General features: G+C 40.7%; 1 protein-coding gene and 1 pseudogene across 9 annotated transcripts in view; both read left to right on the top strand.

The window, feature by feature from the left end:
* EXD1 (exonuclease 3'-5' domain containing 1) overlaps nt 1–17769 on the top strand; it is a 75509-nt gene extending 57740 nt beyond the window's left edge. For 5 of the 8 annotated variants that reach the window (XM_086321831.1, XM_086321829.1, XM_086321837.1 and 2 more), the window contains one exon: nt 12414–12627. In XM_086321831.1, coding sequence (XP_086177957.1) covers nt 12414–12542 — 129 coding nt within the window. In that variant the 3' untranslated portion in view covers nt 12543–12627. Of the gene's footprint in view, nt 1–12413; nt 12628–16507 lie in introns of those variants that run through there. The other 3 variants (XM_086321836.1, XM_086321834.1, XM_086321835.1) reach the window with 1 other exon arrangement.
* On the top strand, nt 16547–17769 carry LOC147364734 (small ubiquitin-related modifier 1 pseudogene; annotated as a pseudogene). The gene has a single exon (XR_015134933.1). The product of XR_015134933.1 is annotated as a small ubiquitin-related modifier 1 pseudogene (transcript).
* Nucleotides 17770–23215: the final 5446 nt, after the last annotated feature.

Consider the following 23215-nt stretch of genomic DNA (forward strand, 5'->3'; position numbering starts at 1 on the left):
ATAGGAATTAGGGAAGAATGAGGAATAAATACATGAATTTCAAAAAATGTTCCTGGAAATCATCATGCAACAATGATCTCAACCTTAAATAAAATAGTGGAATAAATATTTAAAAAGAAAAAATGTGCAAGCCTTTAAAGGATGAAGGAATTCTGACTAATCAACAGCAGTGATTAATTATAAATAGTGGACATTGCCAGATTGGCGTGAGTGGTTTTCTGGGGGGTTTTTGGATTTTAAATTCCAGGAACAAAAAGAAAAGAAGTACTAGATATTCTAGATTGGGCAGTCAGTAAAGCATTTTAAGCTAGCATCTTATGAAATCTCAATTACGAAATTAATTTATAGTGATTTCCAGGTGAGAGTGATAACTGGAAACTTTAAAAGAAGGTTTAGAGGAATTAATGAGCAATGGCAGGGAATTTTTTACAATTTTTTTTATTGTGAAATAAGCATTTATATAATAGAAATGCATTGTTTAAAGAAAAATCTGAAATGATCACCCAGGTCAAGAATTAGCCCATTGCCAGTAGCATAGAACCTTACCTTGTTTCCATTTCCCATTACAACTCCCCATCCCCAGAGATAACTACTATTCTGAATTTTATGGCAATCATGTCCTTGCTTTTCTTGACAGTGTCACCCTCTACCTATGAATTCTCTAGCAGGCAAGTAGCTTTGCCTGTTTTTGAACTTTATATATATGAAATCACATTGGATATATTCTTTTGTATATTTTTTCTGGGGGGGAGGGGGCTGTGGGATCTCAGTTTACTAACCAGGGACTAAACCCCAGGTCACTGCAGTGAAAGCACTGAATCCGAACTACTAGATTACCAGGAAACTCCCATGTATCTGGCTTCTTTTTATTCAATATTATTTTGTTGTTATATTGTGTGAGTGTATGTCTCATTTTCATTGCTATATGATATCCCATTTTGGTATATACCAGAATTTAGCTATCCCATTGTTGTGTATTAATTTTGTTGTAGTAAACAACCCTTTAATTTCACTGGCTTACAATAACAAACTCTTGTTTCATGCTCTTGATATTGTAAACTGTATCAGCTTTGGTTCTTTTCTATGTGTTTTTTCATTCCAAGACACAGAATAAAGCAGCAAACTCTGTTTAGGACATGCCTTTTTGTGGAAGAGATAAAAGCAATAGCTCTGAAAGAAACTCACGAGTCTAATACATGTCTACTCTGCCCATAGTTTATTGGCCAAAGCATATCTCATGTCCAAACCAAAAGCTAATTAGGTGGTATGCATAACCCTTCTACAGGAGGCATGGAGGTCACATGGTGGGGAAAGATGTATAGTTTTCTAAATAGGAAATATGGTATAATTCATCACCACTATCAATGTTCTTATATCTGGTTATCACAAACCGTCTTACTGTGAGTTTCCTTGTATATGTAGCCTTGTACAATTGAGCATGAATTTCTTCAGGAATGGAATTGCTAGTTAAGTGTATTTTTTTAACTTTTTATTTTATACTGTAGTATAGTCAATTAAGAATGTTCTAATAGTTTCAAGTGGTCAACAAAAGGACTCAGTCAATCATACATATACGTATATCCACTCTCCTCCAAACTCCCTTCCTATCCAGGCTGTCACATATCATTGAGCAGAGTTCCCTGTGCTAGACACTAGACCTTGTTGGTTATCCATTTTAAGTATAGCACGTTGATCCCAAACTCCCTAACTATCCTTTCCCCCAATCCTGCTCTGGAAACCATAATCTTGTTCTCTAAGTCCCTGAGTCTGTTTCTGTTTTGTAAATTAAGTTCATTTGTATTATTTCTTTTTAGATTCTGCATGTAAATATCACATGATATTTCTCCTCTGACTTACTTCTCTCACTATGACAATCTCTAGGTCCATCCACATTGCAGCAAATGGCATTATTTCATTTTTTGTAAATGACTGAGTTATATTCCATGATATAAATGTGCTGCTGCTGCTGCTGCTGCTGCTGCTAAGTCGCTTCAGTTGTGTCCCACTCTGTGCAATCCCATAGACGGAAGCCCACAGACAGAAGCCCACCAGGCTACCGTCCCCAGGATTCTCCAAGCAAGAACACTGGAGTGGGTTGCCATTTCCCTCTCCAATGCATGAAAGAGAAAAGTGAAAGTGAAGTCGCTCAGTCGTGTCTGACTCTTAGCGACCCCATGGACTGCGGCCTACCAGGCTCCTCCGTTCATGGGATCTTCCAGGCAAGAGTACTGGAGTGGGGTGCCATTGCCTTCTCCGATAAATGTACTACATCTTCTTTATCCATTTCTCTGTCAATGAGCATGTAGGTTGCTTCCATGTCTTGGCTAGTGTAAACAGTACTGCAGTGAACATTGGGGTGAATGTATCCTTTTGGACCATGTTTTTCTCTGGGTATATGCCTTAACCCTAATATTTATTTATTTTGGTAGCACCAGATCTTAGTTGGTGGCATGTGGGATCCTTTTTATTTTTTTAAATTTTTTTTAAATTTTATTTTATTTTTAAACTTTACAATATTGTATTAGTTTTGCCAAATATCAGAATGAATCCGCCACAGGTATACATGCGTTCCCCACCCTGAACCCTCCTCCCTCCTCCCTCCCCATACCATCCCTCTGGGTCGTCCCAGTGCACCAGCCCCAAGCATCCAGTATCGTGCATCGAACCTGGACTGGCAGCTCGTTTCTTACATGATATTTTACATGTTTCAATGTCATTCTCCCAAATCTTCCCACCCTCTCCCTCTCCCACAGAGTCCATAAGACTGTTCTATACATCAGTGTCTCTTTTGCTGTCTTGTACACCAGGTTGTTGTTACCATCTTTCTAAATTCCATATATATGCGTTAGTATACTGTATTGGTGTTTTTCCTTCTGGCTTACTTCACTCTCTATAATAGGCTCCAGTTTCATCCACCTCATTAGAACTGATTCAAATGTATTCTTTTTAATGGCTGAGTAATACTCCATTGTGTATATGTACCATAGCTTTCTTATCCATTCATCTGCTGATGGACATCTAGGTGGCTTCCATGTCCTGGCTATTATAAACAGTGCTGCGATGAACATTGGGGTACACGTGTCTCTTTCCCTTCTGGTTTCCTCAGTGTGTATGCCCAGCAGTGGGATTGCTGGATCATAAGGCAGTTCTATTTCCAGTTTTTGAAGGAATCTCCACACTGTTCTCCATAGTGGCTGTACTAGTTTGCATTCCCACCAACAGTGTAAGAGGGTTCCCTTTTCTCCACACCCTCTCCAGCATTTATTGTCCTTTTTAGTTGTGGCATGCGGAATCTTTAGTTGCAGTATGCAGAATCTCAGTTGTGGTATGTGAACACTTGGTGGCGCCATGGGGTATGGAGTTCCCTGACCAGGGATCAAACCCAGGCCCCCCGCACTGGGGGCACAGGGTGTTAGCCACTGGACACCAGGGAAGCCCCTAGATGTGTATTTTCAACTTTACTACACATGCCTGTTTTTCAAAATGGTTTTACATACCAACCAACAGTGTATAAGAGTTCCAAATGTGCCACATCCTCACTAACTATAGGCGAAAGGTTTTGAATTTTAGGTAACATATTCTGGTGAGTAAATGGTTATAGCTCATTGTGATTTTAATTTGTGTTTTCCAGATATCAAAGAGATTGAACACTGCTTTACACACTAATTGACTAGGAATTTTTAAAATGGCTATTCAGATCTTTTGCCCATTTTTCTCCTACTCTGTTGTTTCCTTTTTCACTTATCAAGGTATCCTTTGATGAGTAGAAATTTTTAAATTTGGTGATGTCCAATATAAAATTTTCTTGCAGTTATGCTTCTTTCTCATGTTTAAGAACATTTATACTCCAAATTTCTAAAGATATCGCCATTGCTATGTTCTTTTTGTTTTGCCACTCACATTTAAGTCTATAATACACCCGGGATTGACTTTTAAATATGAGTGTGGATCCAGTTTTACTGGTTTCTCTATACAGATTCCTGATTGTTTGGCACTATTTATTGATAAATTGCATTACTGCTGAAACCATACAACTCAGATTGGGACTTGAACCCATGGTATTTTAATTGAGATCACATACCTGGTCTCAGGATTTAATGAAGCTCAGGTTCTTGATGTCTCATCACAGAAAGAATTCAGTGAGAGACAAAGTGATAGGTAAGAAGTGGACTTGTTTAGAGAGAAACACACTCCATAGAGTGTGGGCCATCTCAGAAGGCAGGAGGCCCCCAAATATGGCATGGTTAGTTTTTCACAGGCTAATTAGTGGGAGAATTATTTTAATTATTTGGGGAAAGGAGCGGAGATTTCCAGGGATTGGGCCAATGCCCATTTTTTCCTCTTTGATGGTCAGCCTCAGAGCTGTCATGGTGCTGGTGGGTGTGTCAGGGTATTACAGTGAATGTATGAGGCTCAAGGTCCACTGGAAGTCAAATATTCTGCCATCTTGGACCTAGTTGGTTCTAACCAGTGTTTTTTAAAGTAATTTTATTTATTTATTTTTGAGGATGCTGCATGGTCTTCTACCTAATTGCGGTCAGTGGGAGCTACTCTCTGGTTATGATGGGTGGGCTTCTCCTTGCCATGGTTTTTCTTGTTGCAGAGCATGGGCCGTAGGGTGCATGGCTTCAGTAGTTGCAGCACATGAGCTCAATAGTTGTGGCTCACAGGTTTAGTTGCTCCACGGCAGGTGGGATCTTCCTGGATCAGGGATCGAACCCATGTGTCCTGCATTGGCAGGTGGATTCTTTATCACTGAGTCACCAGAGAAGCCCCAGTTCTAACCAGTTTTTATCGTGTCATATGGCTATGTCATTCTTTTAAAGGTTGTACCCTGTACTCTTCCCTCCCATTTCACTCCTATTATCAGATATCCAGCGTTGATACACTCTGGCATCCAGTGTCAATATCTGCTGCAGAGTTCTCTCTTTTCTTGATTGGGTATATGTCAATAACACACTATCTTAATTATTATAGCTTTATAATAGATGTTGGTTTTCCAGAACAACTCCTTTTTCTTCTTCAAAAGAACCTTCGCTCTCTTTGGCTTTTTGTATATCCCTAAAAATGTTAAGCTTGTAAGTACCACAAAATTTTTAAGAGTGTTGACTAGGATTGCATTGAATCTATAAATTGCTTTAGGGAGAATTGACATTGTTACTAAATAATGAACTCTAAACCATGAACTTGGCATATTTCTCTATTTATTTAGATTGTTTTAACACCTCTCTCTTTTATACTTTTTCCCGTAGAAGTCTTACATATCTTTTATATCTAGAAGATTGTGTGATGTATAAGAGGTACTCCATAAATGTTTGTTGAATAAATGAATAGGTAGATGGATAGAGACCACAAGTAGATTAATAGTTGCCAGGGGCTAGAGGGAAGAAGAATGAGAGTGACCAATACTGGACACAGAGTTTCTTTGGCAGGTAATGAAAATGTTCAGTATTTAGATAGTGGTGATGATTGCACAACCTTGTGACTACACTAAAGCTCATTGAATTATACATTGCACAAGGGTAAATTTTGTATATAAAGTATATCTAGAATTTTTAAAAGGGGTTCACAAAGGAGAGTAAGATGAAACAGCTTCAGTGGAAACATGTGAGAAGTCAATGGTAATATAAGGGGTATAAAGATGTTTGAGCCCTTTGATTCTGTAATCCTACTTTTAAAAATCAATTCTAAAAATTAAAAATGAAGTGTAGACACATATGTTAACCACAGTGTTATTTTAACAGTGAAAATATTTAGAAATAGCCTAGGCATTATGGGGCTGAAACCGTTTATCTTATTGGGCTTGAACCCATGTTCTGGGACTTGAATCCAGCCAAAACTCAGACTGGGACTTGAACCCATGTGCCTGGAACTCAGACTTGGCCAAAATCCTGCTTGTGACTCAATCCACAACCTTTTAATTAGAATAACTCACCTGATGTCTGGACTTCCTAATGGCCTAGGACATATCTTGGGCTTTTACTTATAGCTTTATAGTTAAGCAAGCCTACTTCATTCCAGGACATTCCAGTAGCTTTCTTGAACTCTCATTAACTTACAGTGGTCTCCCAAAGTTTCCTAGGTTTCCCTCTCTATCCGTAATCCCCTATTGGGACTTCTACTGCTGCTGCTACTGCTAAGTCGCTTCAGTCATGTCCGACTCTGTGCGACCCCATAGACGGCAGCCTACCAGGCTCCTCCATCCCTGGGATTCTCCAGGCAAGAGTACTGGAGTGGGTTGCCATTTCCTTCTCTAGTGCATGAAAGTGAAAAGTGAAAGTGAAGTTGCTCAGTCACATCGGACTCTTCTCGACCCCAGGGACTGCAGCCCACCAGGCACCTCTGTCCATGGGATTTTCCAGGGAAGAGTACTGGAGTGGGTTGCCATTGCCTTCTCCGGGACTTCTACAACTACCTGTGTAACTGTGCTATTGTATCCTTATCCAAAAGAGTTAAATAAGTTATGATAAACCTACATGATGGAGAAGGCAATGACAACCCACTCCAGTACTCTTGCCTGGAAAATCCCATGGACAGAGGAGCCTGGTAGGCTGCAGTCCATGGGGTTGCGAAGAGTTAGACATGACTGAGCAACTTCACTTTCACTTTTCACTTTCATGCATTGGAGAAGGAAATGGCAACCCACTCCAGTGTTCTTGCCTGGAGAATCCCAGGGACGGGGGAGCCTGGTGGGCTGCCGTCTATGGGGTCGCACAGAGTCGGACACGACTGAAGAGACTTAGCAGCAGCAGCAGCAGCAAACCTACATGATGCATCATTAAAATATTTTTGAAGAATTTTTAACAATGTGGAAAAATACATATACTACATTATGTTTTAGAAAGCAATGATCAGAATTATAAATCAAATTGTTTTAAAAAATCTATAGTAGGGCTTCCCTGGTGACTCAATGGTAAAGGATCTGCCTGCCAGTGCAGGAGACCTGGGTTTGATCCCTGGTCCAGGAAGATCCCACATGCCTCAGAACAGCTAAGCCCGTGTGACACAACTATTGAGCCTGTGCTCCAGACTCCAGGAACTGCAACTACTGAGCCCATGTACCACAACTACTGAAGCCTGTACACCCAAGATCCCATGCTCTGCAACAAGAGAAGCCACTGCAATGAGAAGCCAGCACACTGCAACCATAGAGTAGCCCCTGCTTGCCACAACTAGAGAAAAAGCCTCCACAACAACAAAGACCCAGCACAGTTTAGTTCAGTTCAGTCTTTCAGTTGTGTCTGACTCTGCAACCTCATGGACTGCAGCATGCAGGGTTCTCTGTCCTTCACCAAATCCCAGAGCTTGCTCAAACTCATGTCCATTGAGTCAGTGATGCCGTCCAACCTCTGTTGCCCCCTTCTCCTCCTGCCTTCAGTCTTTCCCAGCATCATGGTCTTTTCCAATGAGTCAGTTCTTCGTATCAGGTGGCCAAAGTACTGGAGCTTCAGCACAGCCAAAAGTAAATAAATAAAGTTATTTTAAAAAATCTAGAGTAAAACAAGATAGGAAGACGATGCACCCAAATACTATCAGTGGTCATCTCTGTATTGCAAAATTGTGGGTTTTTGAGGGGGAGGGGGCTGTGCATTGTGGCATCTGAGATCCTAGTTCCATGGCCAGGGACTTCCTTGGCCAGGGACTGAACCCATGAGCTTAGAGCTGAAGCTCAGAATCACCAGGGAACTACTGAACCACCAGGGAAATCCCATGATTTTAAGGTCTTTATCTAATTTCCTGTAATGAACACATAGTAATACTCTTTGAACATGAAAAAGAGCAGTGTGTACTGAAAAAAAAATCATGTATCTTGAAGGTAGATAGTGTTAAAAGCTGAAAGGAAGGGTATAATGTCAAGTATGTGTTCTTAGTTCCCCATTTGATTACATTCCAAGAAGGAGTTCTCAAGTCGTTGTTGAGTATGTGCCAGAGACCTCTGGATTGGAATTGCAGCTGTTATCTTCTACATTTAGGATGTTTGTGATGGCTGAGTTGATAATGTTTTTCAGGCTGGTATGTCTCATATATCTGGGTTGATAGAACTGACTGAGGTAGTTCTTGAGTGGGAGTGGTATAGTCTTACAGCATTTTTTTTTTTTTTAAGTGATTTCCCTGAGGAAGAGAGAGAACTCATAACTCCTACTCATCCTTCAACTCTTGCTCAGGTATTCTGTCCTTTAGGAAAACTCTGTCCCACCACCCACCCCAGACTGAGTTAGGTATGTCACTTAGCTCCCCATACTTACCACTATCTTTCTATCCACTGCATTGAGTCATAATGATTGGTTTTGGAGACTGTCTTTATCAAGCTATACTCTTTAAGGGAGAATCAGGCTTTGCTCAACTTTATACCCAGTCATCACGTGAATGGTTAGTATTTGGTATGTTTGATGAATAAATGGGGAGTGAATGCATGAATAATGAAGAGTTTGTACTAGATGGCAGGCTGGTGAGAGTGGAATAGGATGTGACAGGATATTCAGAGAGGGGATTTGGCAGGTGGTCACACTGGGGAGTTAAGGGAATGTGTATCAGATTTTAGAGGTGAGACTCTCGGACAGACCAAATGGCACACTGGGAAAGCCTCCCCTTTGATGATACCTGCCAAGAGGGAATGACAGGGATTTCTATGGTGGAAAGATAGTTTCTCAAGCCAGTGTTTTCACAGTCACAGGGCTGCCAACATCACAACCCCTGTGTGCTGATTTATAATACAGATTTCTGGGCCTCCTCTCAAGTGCTTCTAGTTTCTGGTACTGGGTTCAAGGAAGCTGCCTTTGAATAGCTCCCCAGGTGGTATCCTAAAGTGAGGGTCCTCTGGAGTAGGTGATTGAGTGCTAGAATCTGAACCCTCTGTAATAATTTGTTGTGCAAAACTGTGTGTGACGCTCCTACCCATACAACAGACACTGGGACTTTACCCTTAGAGATCTGTGTTCAGTAAGTTTAGGGTGAATCCTGAGAATACATGTACTTAAAAAGTAGGTGTAAGCCCAGCAAGCATAGAATCTATTTGGACATACCTAGGTGTCCAGTTTGACTGAGATTGAGAATTTTTTTCTCCAGCGATTGATGAAAATAGTCTTAGAAATCTCCAATTGGTTATATATTTTGGCCACTCTGTGCAGTGTGCTGAGTATTGTGAGAAATTAGACATAGCTTTTATGCTTAACACTCCTATAGTTAGAAAAAAAAGATGTGTGAAAATAATTGTTGCAGTGGCACAGCTCTCATATTCACGTGCTGGGACCTTCTAATAAGGACCTCAGAACAGGGGAGATCAGGATCCAGCAGTGGGTGCTGGGGTGAAGCCCCATCATTGAGTCTAAAGAACATAATTTGGGGGTTGGTTTCTGACGGTCCCAAAGTGAGGGGTCAGGACATGGTTGCAGGATTTCTCATCAGTGTGAAGCAGGAGGTAGATGGACCCCCACCCCCACCCCAAAGTGATTGGAGATTTGCAGGACAGTTAAGACAGGAGGCTGAGCCCTGCCCAAACCACATATTTCTCATTCTCAAAGTCAGGAAACCTCCCCAACCACACATGTGCAGAAAGGCTCCTTAGAGGTCAAAGGAGAGTGATGCTAAGGGATGCTCTACCCTTAGGCCTTTTCAGTAGAATCCATCTTGGCTAAGAGATGTGTGTGCACACATGGGAGGATCCAGATGTATACCAAATATGGCCTCTGAACCAGGCAAATCAAATTGATTGGCCAAGGAGACCCAGAAGAAATGCCCCATAAAAGTAATTTGAATTACCACGCGAGCACAATTCAGGGGTCCTCCCTGAGTCTGCCCTTGTGTCTATCCACACATGATGCTTAGTCTCTAAGTCGTGTCTGACTCTTTTGCAACCCCATGGACTGTAGCCTGCAAGGTTCCTCAGTCTATGGGGATTCTCCAGGCAAGAATACTGGAGTGGGTTGCCATGCTCTCCTCCAGCGAATCTTCCCAACCCAGGGACTGAACCCCAGTCTTCTGCATTGGCAGGCAGATTCTTTATCACTGAGCTACCATAGGTAGCCATAGGTAAATACAAACTTCTAATATTAACTTCCTCTGTTGGAGATTTGCTTAACATAGTGATAAATTATGCTTTCCTCTGTTACCTTTAGTTTCATCACAGAATCTTGGCTCATTTTATCCTCTCTTGCAACTGGCACATCATCAGTGCCAGTTAGCTTGGCCTTGTATTTCACATCATCACCTTTGAATCTGGCCAAAAGATATTCATCTGTCTTTTGGTGCCTTTCTTCTTTTCTTTTCCCTTTTCTTTATCCACACATACTATACTATTTTTCCTCCTAATAAATACTTTGTTTCACTACTTTCTGTCTTTGTGGAAATTCTTTTCTGCAAAGCTGAAGGGCCAGGGCCTTGTCACTGACCACTGGTCTAGTGACTAGTCTAGTGACTAGGATCTGGTGCTTTCACCACTTCAATCCAGCCTCAATCTCTGGCCGGGAACCAAAGACCCATTTCAGGCTGCTGAAGGCTGAGGCCACCTGAGATCAAGTGCAGAGACTGGCCAACAAGTAGAAAAGAGAGTCATTTGAATCAGGATAAGCAATACTGCAAGAAAGGGTGGTTTGAAACTGTGTAAGGGGTCAGGGCTTTGGCTGAGAAATAGGCTCCAGGGGCAGGCTGCAATCCTGGAAGGAAACCGGCGTGAGAACCAACAACCCAGGCCAGACGTCTTCGTCTGGACTGCCCTTGGAGGGGTAAACAAGAAGACTCAACTCAGTGTTCCTGCAGACATCCAAGACTGTTCACGCCAGGCTGAGGGCAGAAGACACGTCCTCATTAGAAGAAAAGAAACAGAAATCGTGCCAGGCGAGGTCTTCATTGGAGCTGGTGGGACAATATCTGCAAGAGCACGCTCTCAGTGCCTGCAGATGTCTGAGACAGGGGCTGGAACAAGCAGGAAGCAGTTCATGAAAGAGTGCAATTTCTGCATAAGACAGGTATAGATCCAATTGGATGAGTTAACAAGAGAGTAGGGGGAAACAAAAGTTTCATGGAGGAGTGAGAATTTGAAAAGAGTTTGAGAAATCAATGGTCAGTATGAAAAATGAAACTTACTGGTCTAAGTTAACAAGGTCACATCTGTATCCCTTCTCATGATTCAGATTATGTAAGCAATTCATCAAAATTGTAGCCTAGTGACAGTTATTTTCACTATTTGTATGCAATGGAATCCTAGATTTTTTTCAAAAATCTGAAACCAAGCTGGAACCTTTGGGGGGCCCTCCTGGGTACATATCCTCTCTGTGTTCCCCATTTCTTGTTTGTAGGGAATAGGCTTCAGCCCCATAGACCTTCCCTGAGTTCCAGAGGGCAAATTCAAACAGTTGCTAATCAGGGAAGTGAAGGAATGCAGAAACAAAGGAGGAGCAGCCAAGAAACAATGTGTGCTCACTGGCTAAATCCTGTCCAACTCTTTGTGACCCCAGGGACTATTACCCACCAGGCTCAGACTCTGTCCATGGGATTTCCTAGGCGAGAATACTGGAGTGGGTTGCCATTTCCTTCTCCATGGGATCTTCCTGACCCAGGGATGGAACCCATGTCTCCTTCATTGGCAGGCATATTCTTTACCACTGAGCCACCTGGGAAGTCCAAGAATTCGTACAGGGAATCAAAAGAGGGTAAAAATCCTTTTGGGTTTATAGTAGCTGAAACATTAACAGAACAGGCTGAGATTTCAGCAACATAATTTGCCCCCCTTCCCCCTTGGTACTTTATCCAGGTCATCACAACAGTGTTCTAATATGCTGCTTCATAATTGCATAATTCTAATATGCTGCTTCATAACTGCAAGCTGCACAGCCGGAAGTCCTGTAATTCTTGTCATTGCAATGGGACAAGTCCTGTAAGAGTCAGTAGGCTTAAAAAAAAAGAGAGATGACAGAAAGGACAAACTCCCACCCACTTTAGTGGGAGAAATGGGGAAAATGTCAAGTGATATTATATGTCACTACTGTCAATGAACATGGTCATTTGTACCCACACTTTCTCTTACTCATATTAGTATTGGCCTTTAGGCAGGCATATGTCCCAAAGTGATTCTTGGCTTTGCTTTTACAACAAATATTTTCCAGTATTTACTCGATCCAGGATCCTTCTACTAGGTGTGTTTACTTCATATATCTTAATTCTCTTAATGGAACACATAAGAACGCAAATTAAGTCAGTGACTTACCATGTAAGAAGACTCAGCAAATTTTACTTGTTTCTTCTTCTGGAGAAGTTATGTTAAAATTTAAGCAACCACAAAACTGACAAAGGACTTGCTTCTAGGATATATAAGGAATTCTCAAACTCAATAGCATAAATCAACTACACTTCAGTTTAGGGCAAGGTCGTGGTTCCTCAGGAAGGAATATACATAATAATGTGTTTGAGTTTTGCAGGAGCTGAGGCCCCCATCCAGATGGAGGATGATAACACCGCCCTGTTACGTCACCTCTAAACAATCAGAAGAAAGCCACATAGACACACCCTGCAGCCCTCAAATTTTGCCCATAAAAACTCTTGCCTGAAAATTATTGAGGAGTCTGGGTTTTTTGAACCTGAGCCACCCGTTCTCCTTGCTTGGTCCTGCAATAAAATTTTCTTTGCTCCAAATTCTTTGGAATGTTTATTTGGCTTCACTGTGTGACACAAACTTGTGTTCAATAACAATTTCTGAATATATACTATTTTATTTTAGTGACTTTTTTTCCTGGTATAGAGACAGGAAAGAAGGGAGCAGGGCACAACAGTTAAAAGAATGACACAGCTATTGAGGATACGACAAAAATTGGTTAGCACCAAATAGGCCCAAGATGGCAGAAGATTTGACTTCCAGTGGCCCTTGAGCCTCATTATATGTTCATTGTAATACATTAGCATGCTAAATGACTCACCCAAAGGTGCCATGACAGTTTCAAGGCTGTCTATAAAAGGCCAAAAATGTAGGTGGTGTCCAGTTCCTGGAAATTACCATCCCTTCTCTGAAATAGTTGGAATAATCCTCCCACTCATTACTGTATGAAATTACCCAACCCATAAGAACTAACAACCCCAAATGCCAAGGCTTGCTCTCACTAAGAGAGATTGCATTCTGCCTATAGAATGTGTATCTCTCTAAATAAACTTGCTTTCACTTTACTCTGGCTTGCTCTTGAATTCTTTCCTACATAAAGTCAAGGACCCTCACTTGGCAGCCCATCCCAGGAGCTAACCCCAGACCTGGGAAGTGACCATCATCTTGTTTCCCCTTCTCCTGTAACATAATCTTACTATATGTGCACAAATAGCTCAGTTGGTAAAGAATCTGCTTGCAACGTGGGAGAGATCCCGGTTTGATTTCTGGGTCAGAAAGATCCCTTGGAGAAGGGATAGGCTACCCACTCCAGTGTTCTTGGACTTCCCTTGTGGCTCAGCTGGTAAAGAATCTGCCTGTAGTGTAGAAGACCTGGGTTCGATCCCTGGGTTGGGAAGATTCCCCTGGAGAAGGGAAAGGCTACCCACTCCAGTATTCTGGCCTGGAGAATTCCATGGACTGTCCATGGGGTCGCAAAGAGTGGGACACAACTGAGTGACTTTCATACACACACTACATCCATACCCAGATTCTACAATTGGTGTCACCTTATTTTTTGATGGTTTTCAGAGGAAGTTAAACATAACAGAACACTTCACCCCAAACACTTGAACACCCATAATATAAAGTGTGACCCTGACTCCATATTAGGTGCTAGGGGTAAAGAGCATGTCTGCCAATGCAGGAGACTTAAGGGATGCAGGTTTGACCCCTGGGTGGGGAAGATCCCCTGGAAGAGGGTGTGGCAACCTACTCTAGTATTCTTGCCTGGAGAATCCCATGGACAGAGGAGCCTGGTGGAGTCCACGGAGTCTCAAAGAATCAGATATGACTGAAGTGACTTAGCACACACGTACTCATCCTATTAACCACCAGGTAGCATCCTAACCAATCATCTAATGCCACCATTCCAGTAGGAATTTTCTCTCCTCCACCCTCTGGAAGCAACATCTGTTTTGATTTTTTCTGTCATAGTTTTGCCTATCCTAGAACCTCATGTAAGCATATCATACAGCATGTACTCTTTTCTGTAATGCCTCTTTCATTTAGTGTAATGTTTTTGAGATTTATCCTTGTTGTCCCATATAGTTTGGTCTTTTTTGTTGAAGAATAGCATTTCATTCTATGTTTATACAATAGCTTATTTTTTTTGTTTGAATGTTTTTTATTCAATTATACATAATGTCAGATGATAGAAAAGTTACAAGAATAGCTTAAAGAATTCTAGATATCCTTCATTCAGGTTCTCTGAGTGTTAGCATTTACCTACACTTGTTTTATCGTCTCTCTCACTCTCTCTACTTCTTTTCTCAATCATGTTGAGTTGCAGACATATCATCCCTTTACTCTGGAATACTTCAGTGTATATCACCTAATAACAAAAAAGAAATTCTCTCATATAACCAGAGTACATTTAACAAAATCAGGAGATGAGAGTGATATAGCACTATTTTATAAGCTAAAGACTGTGTTCAGATTTTGCCAGCTGTTCCAATAATATCCTGATTAGCATGAGAAAATCTAAAAATGTCTGTTGCACTCACTATCATGTCTTTCTAGTCTTCTTTATTCTGGAACAATTCCCAAATCTTTCTTCATATTTCATGACAATGACATTTTGAAGAATATAGGCAAGTTATTTTTTAAATTAGGTTTTTATTTTGAGATAATTCTAGAGTTGCATGCACTTGTAAAGCATAATACAAAGAGATCTCATATATCCTTCACCCATCTTCTCCAATGGTAACATCTTGCCAAACTACAGCACAATATCAGAACCAATATACTGACACTGATAAGTCAAGATTCAGAACATTTCCATCTCCAGAAAGATCCCTCATGTTGCTCTTTTAGAGCCTCCCCCATTTCCCTCCCATCCCTACCCCTCCTTAACCCTGATAAGCAGTAATCTGTTCTCCATTTCCATAATTTCGTCATTTCAATGAGGTTAGATAAAGAGAACTACTTACTAATGGGCTTTTTTCTTTCACCATAGTTCTCTGGAGATTCATCCATGGTGTGGATATACTATGGTGTATTCAATCATTCACCTGTTGACAGACATCTGGGTTGTTTCCAGTTTTTTCACTGTTACGAATAAAGGTGCTCTAAACATTCGTGTTCAGGTTTTTACATGAATGTAAGTCTTTATTTCTCTGGGATAAATGCCCAGGAGAGAAACTGCTGGGTCACATGGCAATTACATGTTTAGTTTTTGAAGAACTACCAGATTGTTTTCTAAAGTGGCTGTACCATTTTGCATTCCAGCAGCAATGTATGAGTAATCCAAATCACCAATAACACTTTGTACATACTGTCTGTAATTTTTTCTTTTAGAGTGTGAGTAGGGTAAGGTGGTACTTCATTGTGATTTTATTTTGCACTTCCCTAATGGCTAATGATGGTGAAGATCGTTTCATGTGTTCATTTGCCATTTATCTTCTTGGGTGAAACATCTCTTCACGTCTTTTGTCCATGGATAGTTTGCTTTTGGATTGTTTTCCTTATTACTGTGGAGTTTGCTTTTGTTGTAGGAAGAGCTAGCATTGTTTACTTTTGACTGGTAGATGTTTAGGATGAGCCAGTCAAGGAAGAGCACTTATTACAATGTGAATGAAACCCCAATCCTTTGCATACTGATGCAGACACCAGTGGCATGCATTTCTGGATCAAGGGTATAGGTTTAGGGAGTGTGGCAGCAAGAGTGAGAACCTTGACTGAATTTTCATGTGTGACTTCAGTAGAATTGCTGCCAACACATCTTGTTTTCATGGATGCAACAAGGCAAAAGGTCAGTTTTGAGAATTTGTTATATGTTCTAGATACTTGTATTTGTTGGATATGTGCTTTGTAAGTATTTTCTTCCAGTGTAGCATGTCTTTTCGTCCTCCTGACAGGGTCTTTCATAAAGCAAAACGTTTTCATTCTGATGAAGTAAAATTTATCAGTTTATTTTAGGGATAACTTTTTTTTTTTTTTTTTAATTTTAGGGATAACAATTTTAAAGTCTAAAAATTCTTTGCTTTATTTTCTATCCCAAAGATTGTCTGCTATATTTTTCCTAAAAGTTGTTTAGTTTTACACTTTACATTTGAGTCCATGATGGATGGACTTTATGTTAATTCTTCATGTGACGTGAAACTTAGGTCAAGGCCTGTTTTTCTACCTGTGAATGTCTAGTTAACTGCAACACCACTTGTTGAAAAGGTTTCTTCTTCCATTGATTTGCTTTTGCAATTCAGTTGGAGTCTGTGATCTTGAATTAGGCAATGCTTGCCCAGGTATCACTCCAAAAGCACAAGCAACGAAAGAAAAAATATGTAGTAATTGAACTTTATACAAATTAGTATCTTTTGTGCATTATAGGATACAATGCTAGATTTACACCCAAGTATTTCTCTCTCTTTTTTTTTTTTTGAGTGACTTAAATGGTGTTGTAAGGAAGTAACGCAAGGAGAAATGGAAGTCCCTCCAGCCGCGGTGTTGTGCTGTCCGGTAGAGAGATGGATTTGTAAACCCCGGATCGAGGTTCTACCTACCCGAGGCTGCTGGTGTGCGGAGACCCCGGGGGGAACCACTGTCACCATGTCTGACCAGGAAGCAAAACCTTCAACCGAGGACTTGGGAGATAAGAAGGAAGAAGAGTATATTAAACTCAAAGTCATTAGACAGGATAGCAGTGAGAGTCAATTCAAAGTGAAAATGACGACACATCTCAAGAAACTCAAAGAATCATACTGTCAAAGACAGGGAGTTCCCATGAATTCACTCAGGTTTCTCTTTGAAGGTCAGAGAATTGCTGATAATCACACTCCAAAAGAACTGGGAATGGAGGAAGAAGATGTGATTGAAGTTTATCAGGAACAAACGGGGTCATTCAACGGTTTAGATATTCTTTTTATTTTTTTTTCTTTCCCCTTAATCCTTTTTTATTTTTAAAAATAGTTCTTTTGTAATGTGGTGTTCAAAACATAATTGAAACTGGCACCCCATCTCTTTAAAACATCTGGTAATTTGAATTCTAGTGCCCATTATTCATTATTGTTTCTTTTCATTGTGCTGATTTTTGGTGATCAAACCTCAGCCCCCTTCATATCACTCTCTCCTTTTTAAAAATTACATGTGTGCATAGAGAGCCCGCCTTTTCCAGGACTGTGCATTTGCAGGCTTGTGATAAATAAGATCAACTAATGCGAATGTTCCTAATGACTTTCCAATTGGCCCTGACGTTCTAGCATGTGATTGCTTCACTCCTGGACTATGACTTTCAGTGGGAGGTGGAAGTTTTTCGGAAAACAGAACTGTGGAAAAATGACCCTTCCTTAACTTGAAGCTACTTTTAAAATCTGAGGGTCTGGACCAAAAGAAGAGGAATATCCATTTGAAGTCAAAATGACAGAGAATAATGACTAACTCCAAAGATGGCTTCACTGAAGAGAAAGCATTTTAAGATGAAAGAAAAATCTTGTCAGAATATCCCAGAAAAGATCTAATTTTCATTAGCAGTTAAACTTATTCATGCAGAAGTGTATACAACAGAACACTGCTCTTTTTGACTTTATTTGTACTTTTTGGCCTGGGATATGGGTTTTAAATGGACAGTGTCTGTACCAGCTTCATTAAAATAAACAAAATATTTGTAAAAACTGTAAAAAAAAATAATAAATGGTGTTGTATTTTAATGTCAGTGTCCACATGTTTATTGCTAGTATATAAAAATGCAATTGATTTTTTTATGGTTATCTTGCATCTGGAGACCTTGATGACCTCACATGTTGGTTCTTAGATTTCTTTTTCTTTTTTTTTTTTAGTAAATTCTTTGATTTTTCTTTGTAGATAGTCATGTCATCTCCAAATGGGACAATTTTATGTCTTTCTTTCCAGTTGGAATGACTTTTATTTTCTTGCCTTTTTGCATTTCTTGAACTTCTAGCATTGTTGTTTCTTGTATTTCCTCTTTATATATTTAGAACATCAGACAGTGATTGTCTTAGCACATTTGTGCTTCCATAACAAAACACCATAGACTGAGTGGCTTATAAACTATAAACAACAGAAATTTATTTCTCACAGTTCTGGAGGCAGAAGGTCCAAGATCAGGGTTTCTCTGTTTGAGTTTCTCTGATACCCTTTCATGATTAGATTAGGGTTACACTACTTTATCCATAGTTCCACAGAAGTGCATCATAGCAGAAGGCACATGCTTTCAATTAGTATTATTACCAGTGATATTAACTTTGTTAGCTTTGATCAGTTGGTTAAGGTGATGATTCCCAGGCTTTTCCACTATGAAGTTTTTACTTTTTTAGTTAATAAGTATTTTGTAGGAAGATATTTTGAGACTGTGTAAAGAATCTGACTTAGCAACTAAACAACAACAAAATATCTTCTTCTTCAAACTTTCACCAGCCAGCTTGAACATCATATATTGAGGACACTTGCCTGAATATTTCCCTGTGATATATCTTTATTCAAAGACAACATGATTATCTATGTAGAAAATCCCAAAGAATCTACCAAAAAGCTACTAGATCTGTAAGTGAATATTACAGTGTTGTAGGAAGATAAGATTTATGTATAAAAACCTATCATATTTCTATAAAATAGCAACAAGCAACCAGAAATTAAAATGCTAAAAATATCATTTACAAGAGCAAAAAACCCATGAAATACTTAGGGGTGAAACTAAGAAAATATGTACAAGATTGGTATTAATATTTTGAAATTACAATTGATGACATAAAGAAGACAAACAAATGGACAGACATATTTTGTTTATGTATTGGAAGAGTCAATATTGTTAAGCTGTTAATGCTTCTCAAGTTTATCTGTGGATTCAACATAAATATTATCAGGGTCCCAGTAGCCTTTTCAGATATAAATTGGTAAGCTGATTCTAAAATTTATATGAAAAAACAAAGGATCTATAATATTGTGGAAACAATTGGAAATCCATATGTTAAAAAAAAATGAACCTTGACCCTTGCCTTGTAACAGATCAAAACAAATAATCTGATATTAAAAGTGGGCAGAGGAGCTGAATAGACATTATTCCAAAGAAGACATACAAATGATCAATAGGTTCATGAAAAGGTGCTAATCATCAATAATCATCAGGAAAATATAAATCAAAATCATCATTTTATATGTTAAAATGATTATTATAAAAAAGACAAGAGCTAACAAGTCCTGGTGAGGATGTGGAGAAAAGGGAATATTTATGCACTATTGGTGGGATTAGAAATTGGTACTGCCACTATGAAGGAGCTTCAAACACTTCAAAGTAGAATTACTGTATTATCAGTAATCCCACTTCTGAGTATTCCCAAAGAAAATGAAAATGAGATCTTGAAGAGATACCTGCATTCCCATGTTCATTGTGGCATTATTCATAATAGTCAAGATATAGAAACAACCTAATTTTTTTTGTCTGATACTTCCTCTTAGCTTAATAGTCAAGTTATGAGCAGAGAAAATTTTACATGCCTTGAACCTATAATTCAGACTTTTTCAAAGGGCTGTGTGTGTGTTTGAGGGCATGCCTTCAGTGTTATAGCTTGCTTTTTTGTCTTAAATACTGTCACTGGCAAATCCCAGTAACAATTCCCAGGGAATAAAAATAGGATCTGGATAATAAAATAAAATCTTTTTTTTCCTCTTTGTGCTTAGTCTAGTCTCACTCATAGGTTGCCACATGTCTTCATAAATGTCCCTTATAAATCACTTCATGGGAAATAGATGGGGAAACAGTGGAAACAGTGTCAGACTTTGTTTTTCTGGGCTCCAAAATCACTACAGATGGTGACTGCAGCCATGAAATTAAAAGACGCTTACTCCTTGAAAGGAAAGTTATGACCAACCTAGATAGCATACTCAAAAGCAGAGACATTACTTTGCCAACAAAGGTTCATCTAGTCAAGGCTATGATTTTTCCTGTGGTCGTGTATGGATGTGAGAGTTGGACTGTGAAGAAGGCTGAACACCGAAGAATTGCTGCTTTTGAACTGTGGTGTTGGAGAAGACTCTTGAGAGTCCCTTGGACTGCAAGGAGATCCAACCAGTCCATTCTGAAGGAGATCAGCCCTGGGATTTCTTTGGAAGGAATGATGCTAAAGCTGAAACTCCAGTACTTTGGCCACCTCATGCGAAGAGTTGACTCATTGGAAAAGACTCTGATGCTGGGAGGGATTGGGGGAAGAAGGAGAAGGGGCCGACAGAGGATGAGATGGCTGGATGGCATCGCTGACTCGATGGACGTGAGTCTTAGTGAACTCCAGGAGTTGGTGATGGACAGGGAGGCCTGGCGTGCTGCGATTCATGGGGTCGCAAAGAGTCGGACACGACTGAGCGACTGATCTGATCTGATCTGATACCTGGATGAGGCCTCCTTTTCCATGGGGGACCTACCTCAAAGGAAGTCCTGCCAGCTTGTTGGACCCTGGTTGGAAATTAGTCACACAAATACCTTAAGATTCAACCCAAATAAGATTTCTGGTTCAGGAAATTTGGAACCAATGCCGAACTGTTAATGGATTCCTCGAAAGACCAAAATAGGCGGTATCCAATGGGGCAGACTGATGTGACTGGGGGTCCCCCTTGAATTTATAACAGCCTGTGCTTAAGACAGTCCTTCCCCAGTCAGAATAACCCACAGGTTAGACAGGACTGCCTCAGAGCCACAGCCATTTAGGCACGTTAGTTCTTAACCTACTTGTTTGTTAGGAAGTGGCACAGCTATCTGAGTCAAGGGTGTTCTCTTTTCTCCTTTCAACCAAAAAGAAGGAGTTTCAGACTTCACACCATGTGAGTGCTAAAAGCACGAGGGAGTCCCATGGGGTGCTTACCAGGTCACTAAGGCACCTGGTATTCTGTGCTGAGACCAGCAGGAGAACTTGTGGAACCTCAGTTGATAATCACCCAAGATTCGCCTGCCAAGCAGAGGGGCCAGGTAGGCAGTGAGTGTTTCTTGTCTGGCCAGCAACTCACAGGTCTTCCAGGTACTGGGGTTCCCGGTCTTACAAAGGGCTCACAGGGCTCCCCTGCCTACTTCAGAGAAACTCACACCATGCAGCAGGGATTAAAAACAAACAAACAACAACAAAAAAAACTCAATCATAATAAGATAAAGGAAATCATTAGAAACCAACACAAAACCTTTCAGCATTCCTGGAGTGCCCCAAGGAATATCACCAAATCTATACTACTACTGGTCCTGAGTGATTAGAAGGGAATGCAATCCTGAGGTCCTGTTTAACTTCCCAAAGTGACCTGGACATGAGGTGAAAACTTCAGAAAGTGGAAGCGGAACCAGATAGCCCTCCCGGCCTCTCGCCTCAGCAAGGTTGCCTACCAGGTGTTTAATAACCAAGATATAGAGGAGGAAAAATCAGAGGATAAAAGGGCCTGGGGATATCAGGAGAGGCCTAAGAACGGGCATTCACAGAACCATTAGAATATAAACTGCATGCACACATTCTCACCCATTCCTTTCTATGTGTCCCTGAACACCCTGTACCCCTGTGTATCATACAAACATTGGGGCTACTATCCACCTAATGGGAAACAAACTGGAGATTGGTGTTCCCCTAGACCAAGGCACAAAGAGATAATGGTAATGGCTGAGGAAAACCTTACCTAGGCAGAACAAGTGGACCTCCTAGGATTAAATCCCGAGGTTTGGGCCCAGGGATGGGTGTGTGGGTAGGCTAGCTGCAGGAGCCAGTCCTGTGATAGTCCATCTAAAACCTGGACATATATTGTCCCAGATTTAGCTCAAATATCACAAACTAGGGTGTCCTATCTAGGCTTCATTCTCACAGGTCAGAGAAGCCTACCCCAGAAAAGAAAAGAAGCCATTTTCAGCCTCACCTACCCAAAACTGGAAAATAGCTTAGGAGTTTCTTGAGGATGGCTGGGTTTTGTCACATCTGGATCCCTACTGCTACTGCTAAGTCGATTCAGTCGTGTCTGACTCTGTGCGACCCCATAGACAGCAGCCCACTAGGCTCCTCTGTCCCTGGGATTCTCCAGGCAAGAATACTGGAGTGGGTTGCCATTTCCTTCTCCAATGCATGAAAGTGAAAAGTGAAAGTGAAGTTGCTCAGTTGTGCCTGACTCTTAGTGACCCCATGGACTGCAACCTACCAGGCTCCTCTGTCCATGGGATTTTCCAGGCAAGAGTACTGGAGTGGGGTGCCATTGCCTTCTCCATCTGGATCCCTAAATATGGTCTAATATCTAGGCCTTTATATGAAAAGTTGAAAGGAAAGGATGATCCTTTTGAATGGGATTGAAACTGTGTAACTCAGATTGGGACTCAAACCTTAATTCCCTTGAATGGAACAACTCAAGTATGCTTTCCAGGTAGAAGAAACCATGAAAGCTCTCACGGAATATGGTAACCAAGTGCTATTCCTTCCCACCAGGACCTAGGTGTATCTAAAAACCCTCAAAATCAGCTCCCTCCTAAGTGGAAAGGACCCCACTTGGTGATTCTGAGAGAGGAGGGAAAGTGGCTGGACGCAACCGATAGATAAATGAAGAAGGGGTGCAGCTGTTAGGATGCAATAAAAACTGGCTGCAACCAAAGTGACTGAGAATATTTCTGTCATTGATCTTTAGCTCATTATGCCTTCATCGTAATACTAAAAATCACTCCCCCTTTTATGCCTTGACAGTTTCAAGGTAGACCATAAAAGGCCAAAAAGTGGATAGCAGCCCAGTCTGCTGGATAGCCCAGTGTGTGTGTGTGCTCTGCTGCTCATTCGTGTCTGACTCTTTGTGACCCTATGGTTTGTAGCCCACCAGGCTTCTCTGTCCATGGAATTCTCCAGGCAAGAATACTGGAGTGGATTGCTATGCTCTCCTCCAGGGGATCTTCCCAGTCCAGGGATCAAACCCATGTCTCCTGCATTGGCAAGTAGATTTCTTTACCACTGAACCATCTGGGAAGTCCTGGATAGCCCATCCTTGGCATGAATTCAGTGTCTCCCTGGGCCTCACACTCCAGACTTGGTTCTCATTGACTGACTCCTTTTTCTCACTAACTTTCTCTCAAATTTACGAGCTGGATCTTGAAGAAAGAAAACAAAAAACCACAGACATTAGGGAAAAGATGGAACACATAGA

Source organism: Bos grunniens, chromosome 10 (genome assembly GCF_055505025.1).
Source record: "Bos grunniens cultivar Pamir isolate PY7600 chromosome 10, Bosgru_T2T1.0, whole genome shotgun sequence".
NCBI classification, from domain to species: Eukaryota; Metazoa; Chordata; class Mammalia; order Artiodactyla; family Bovidae; genus Bos; species Bos grunniens.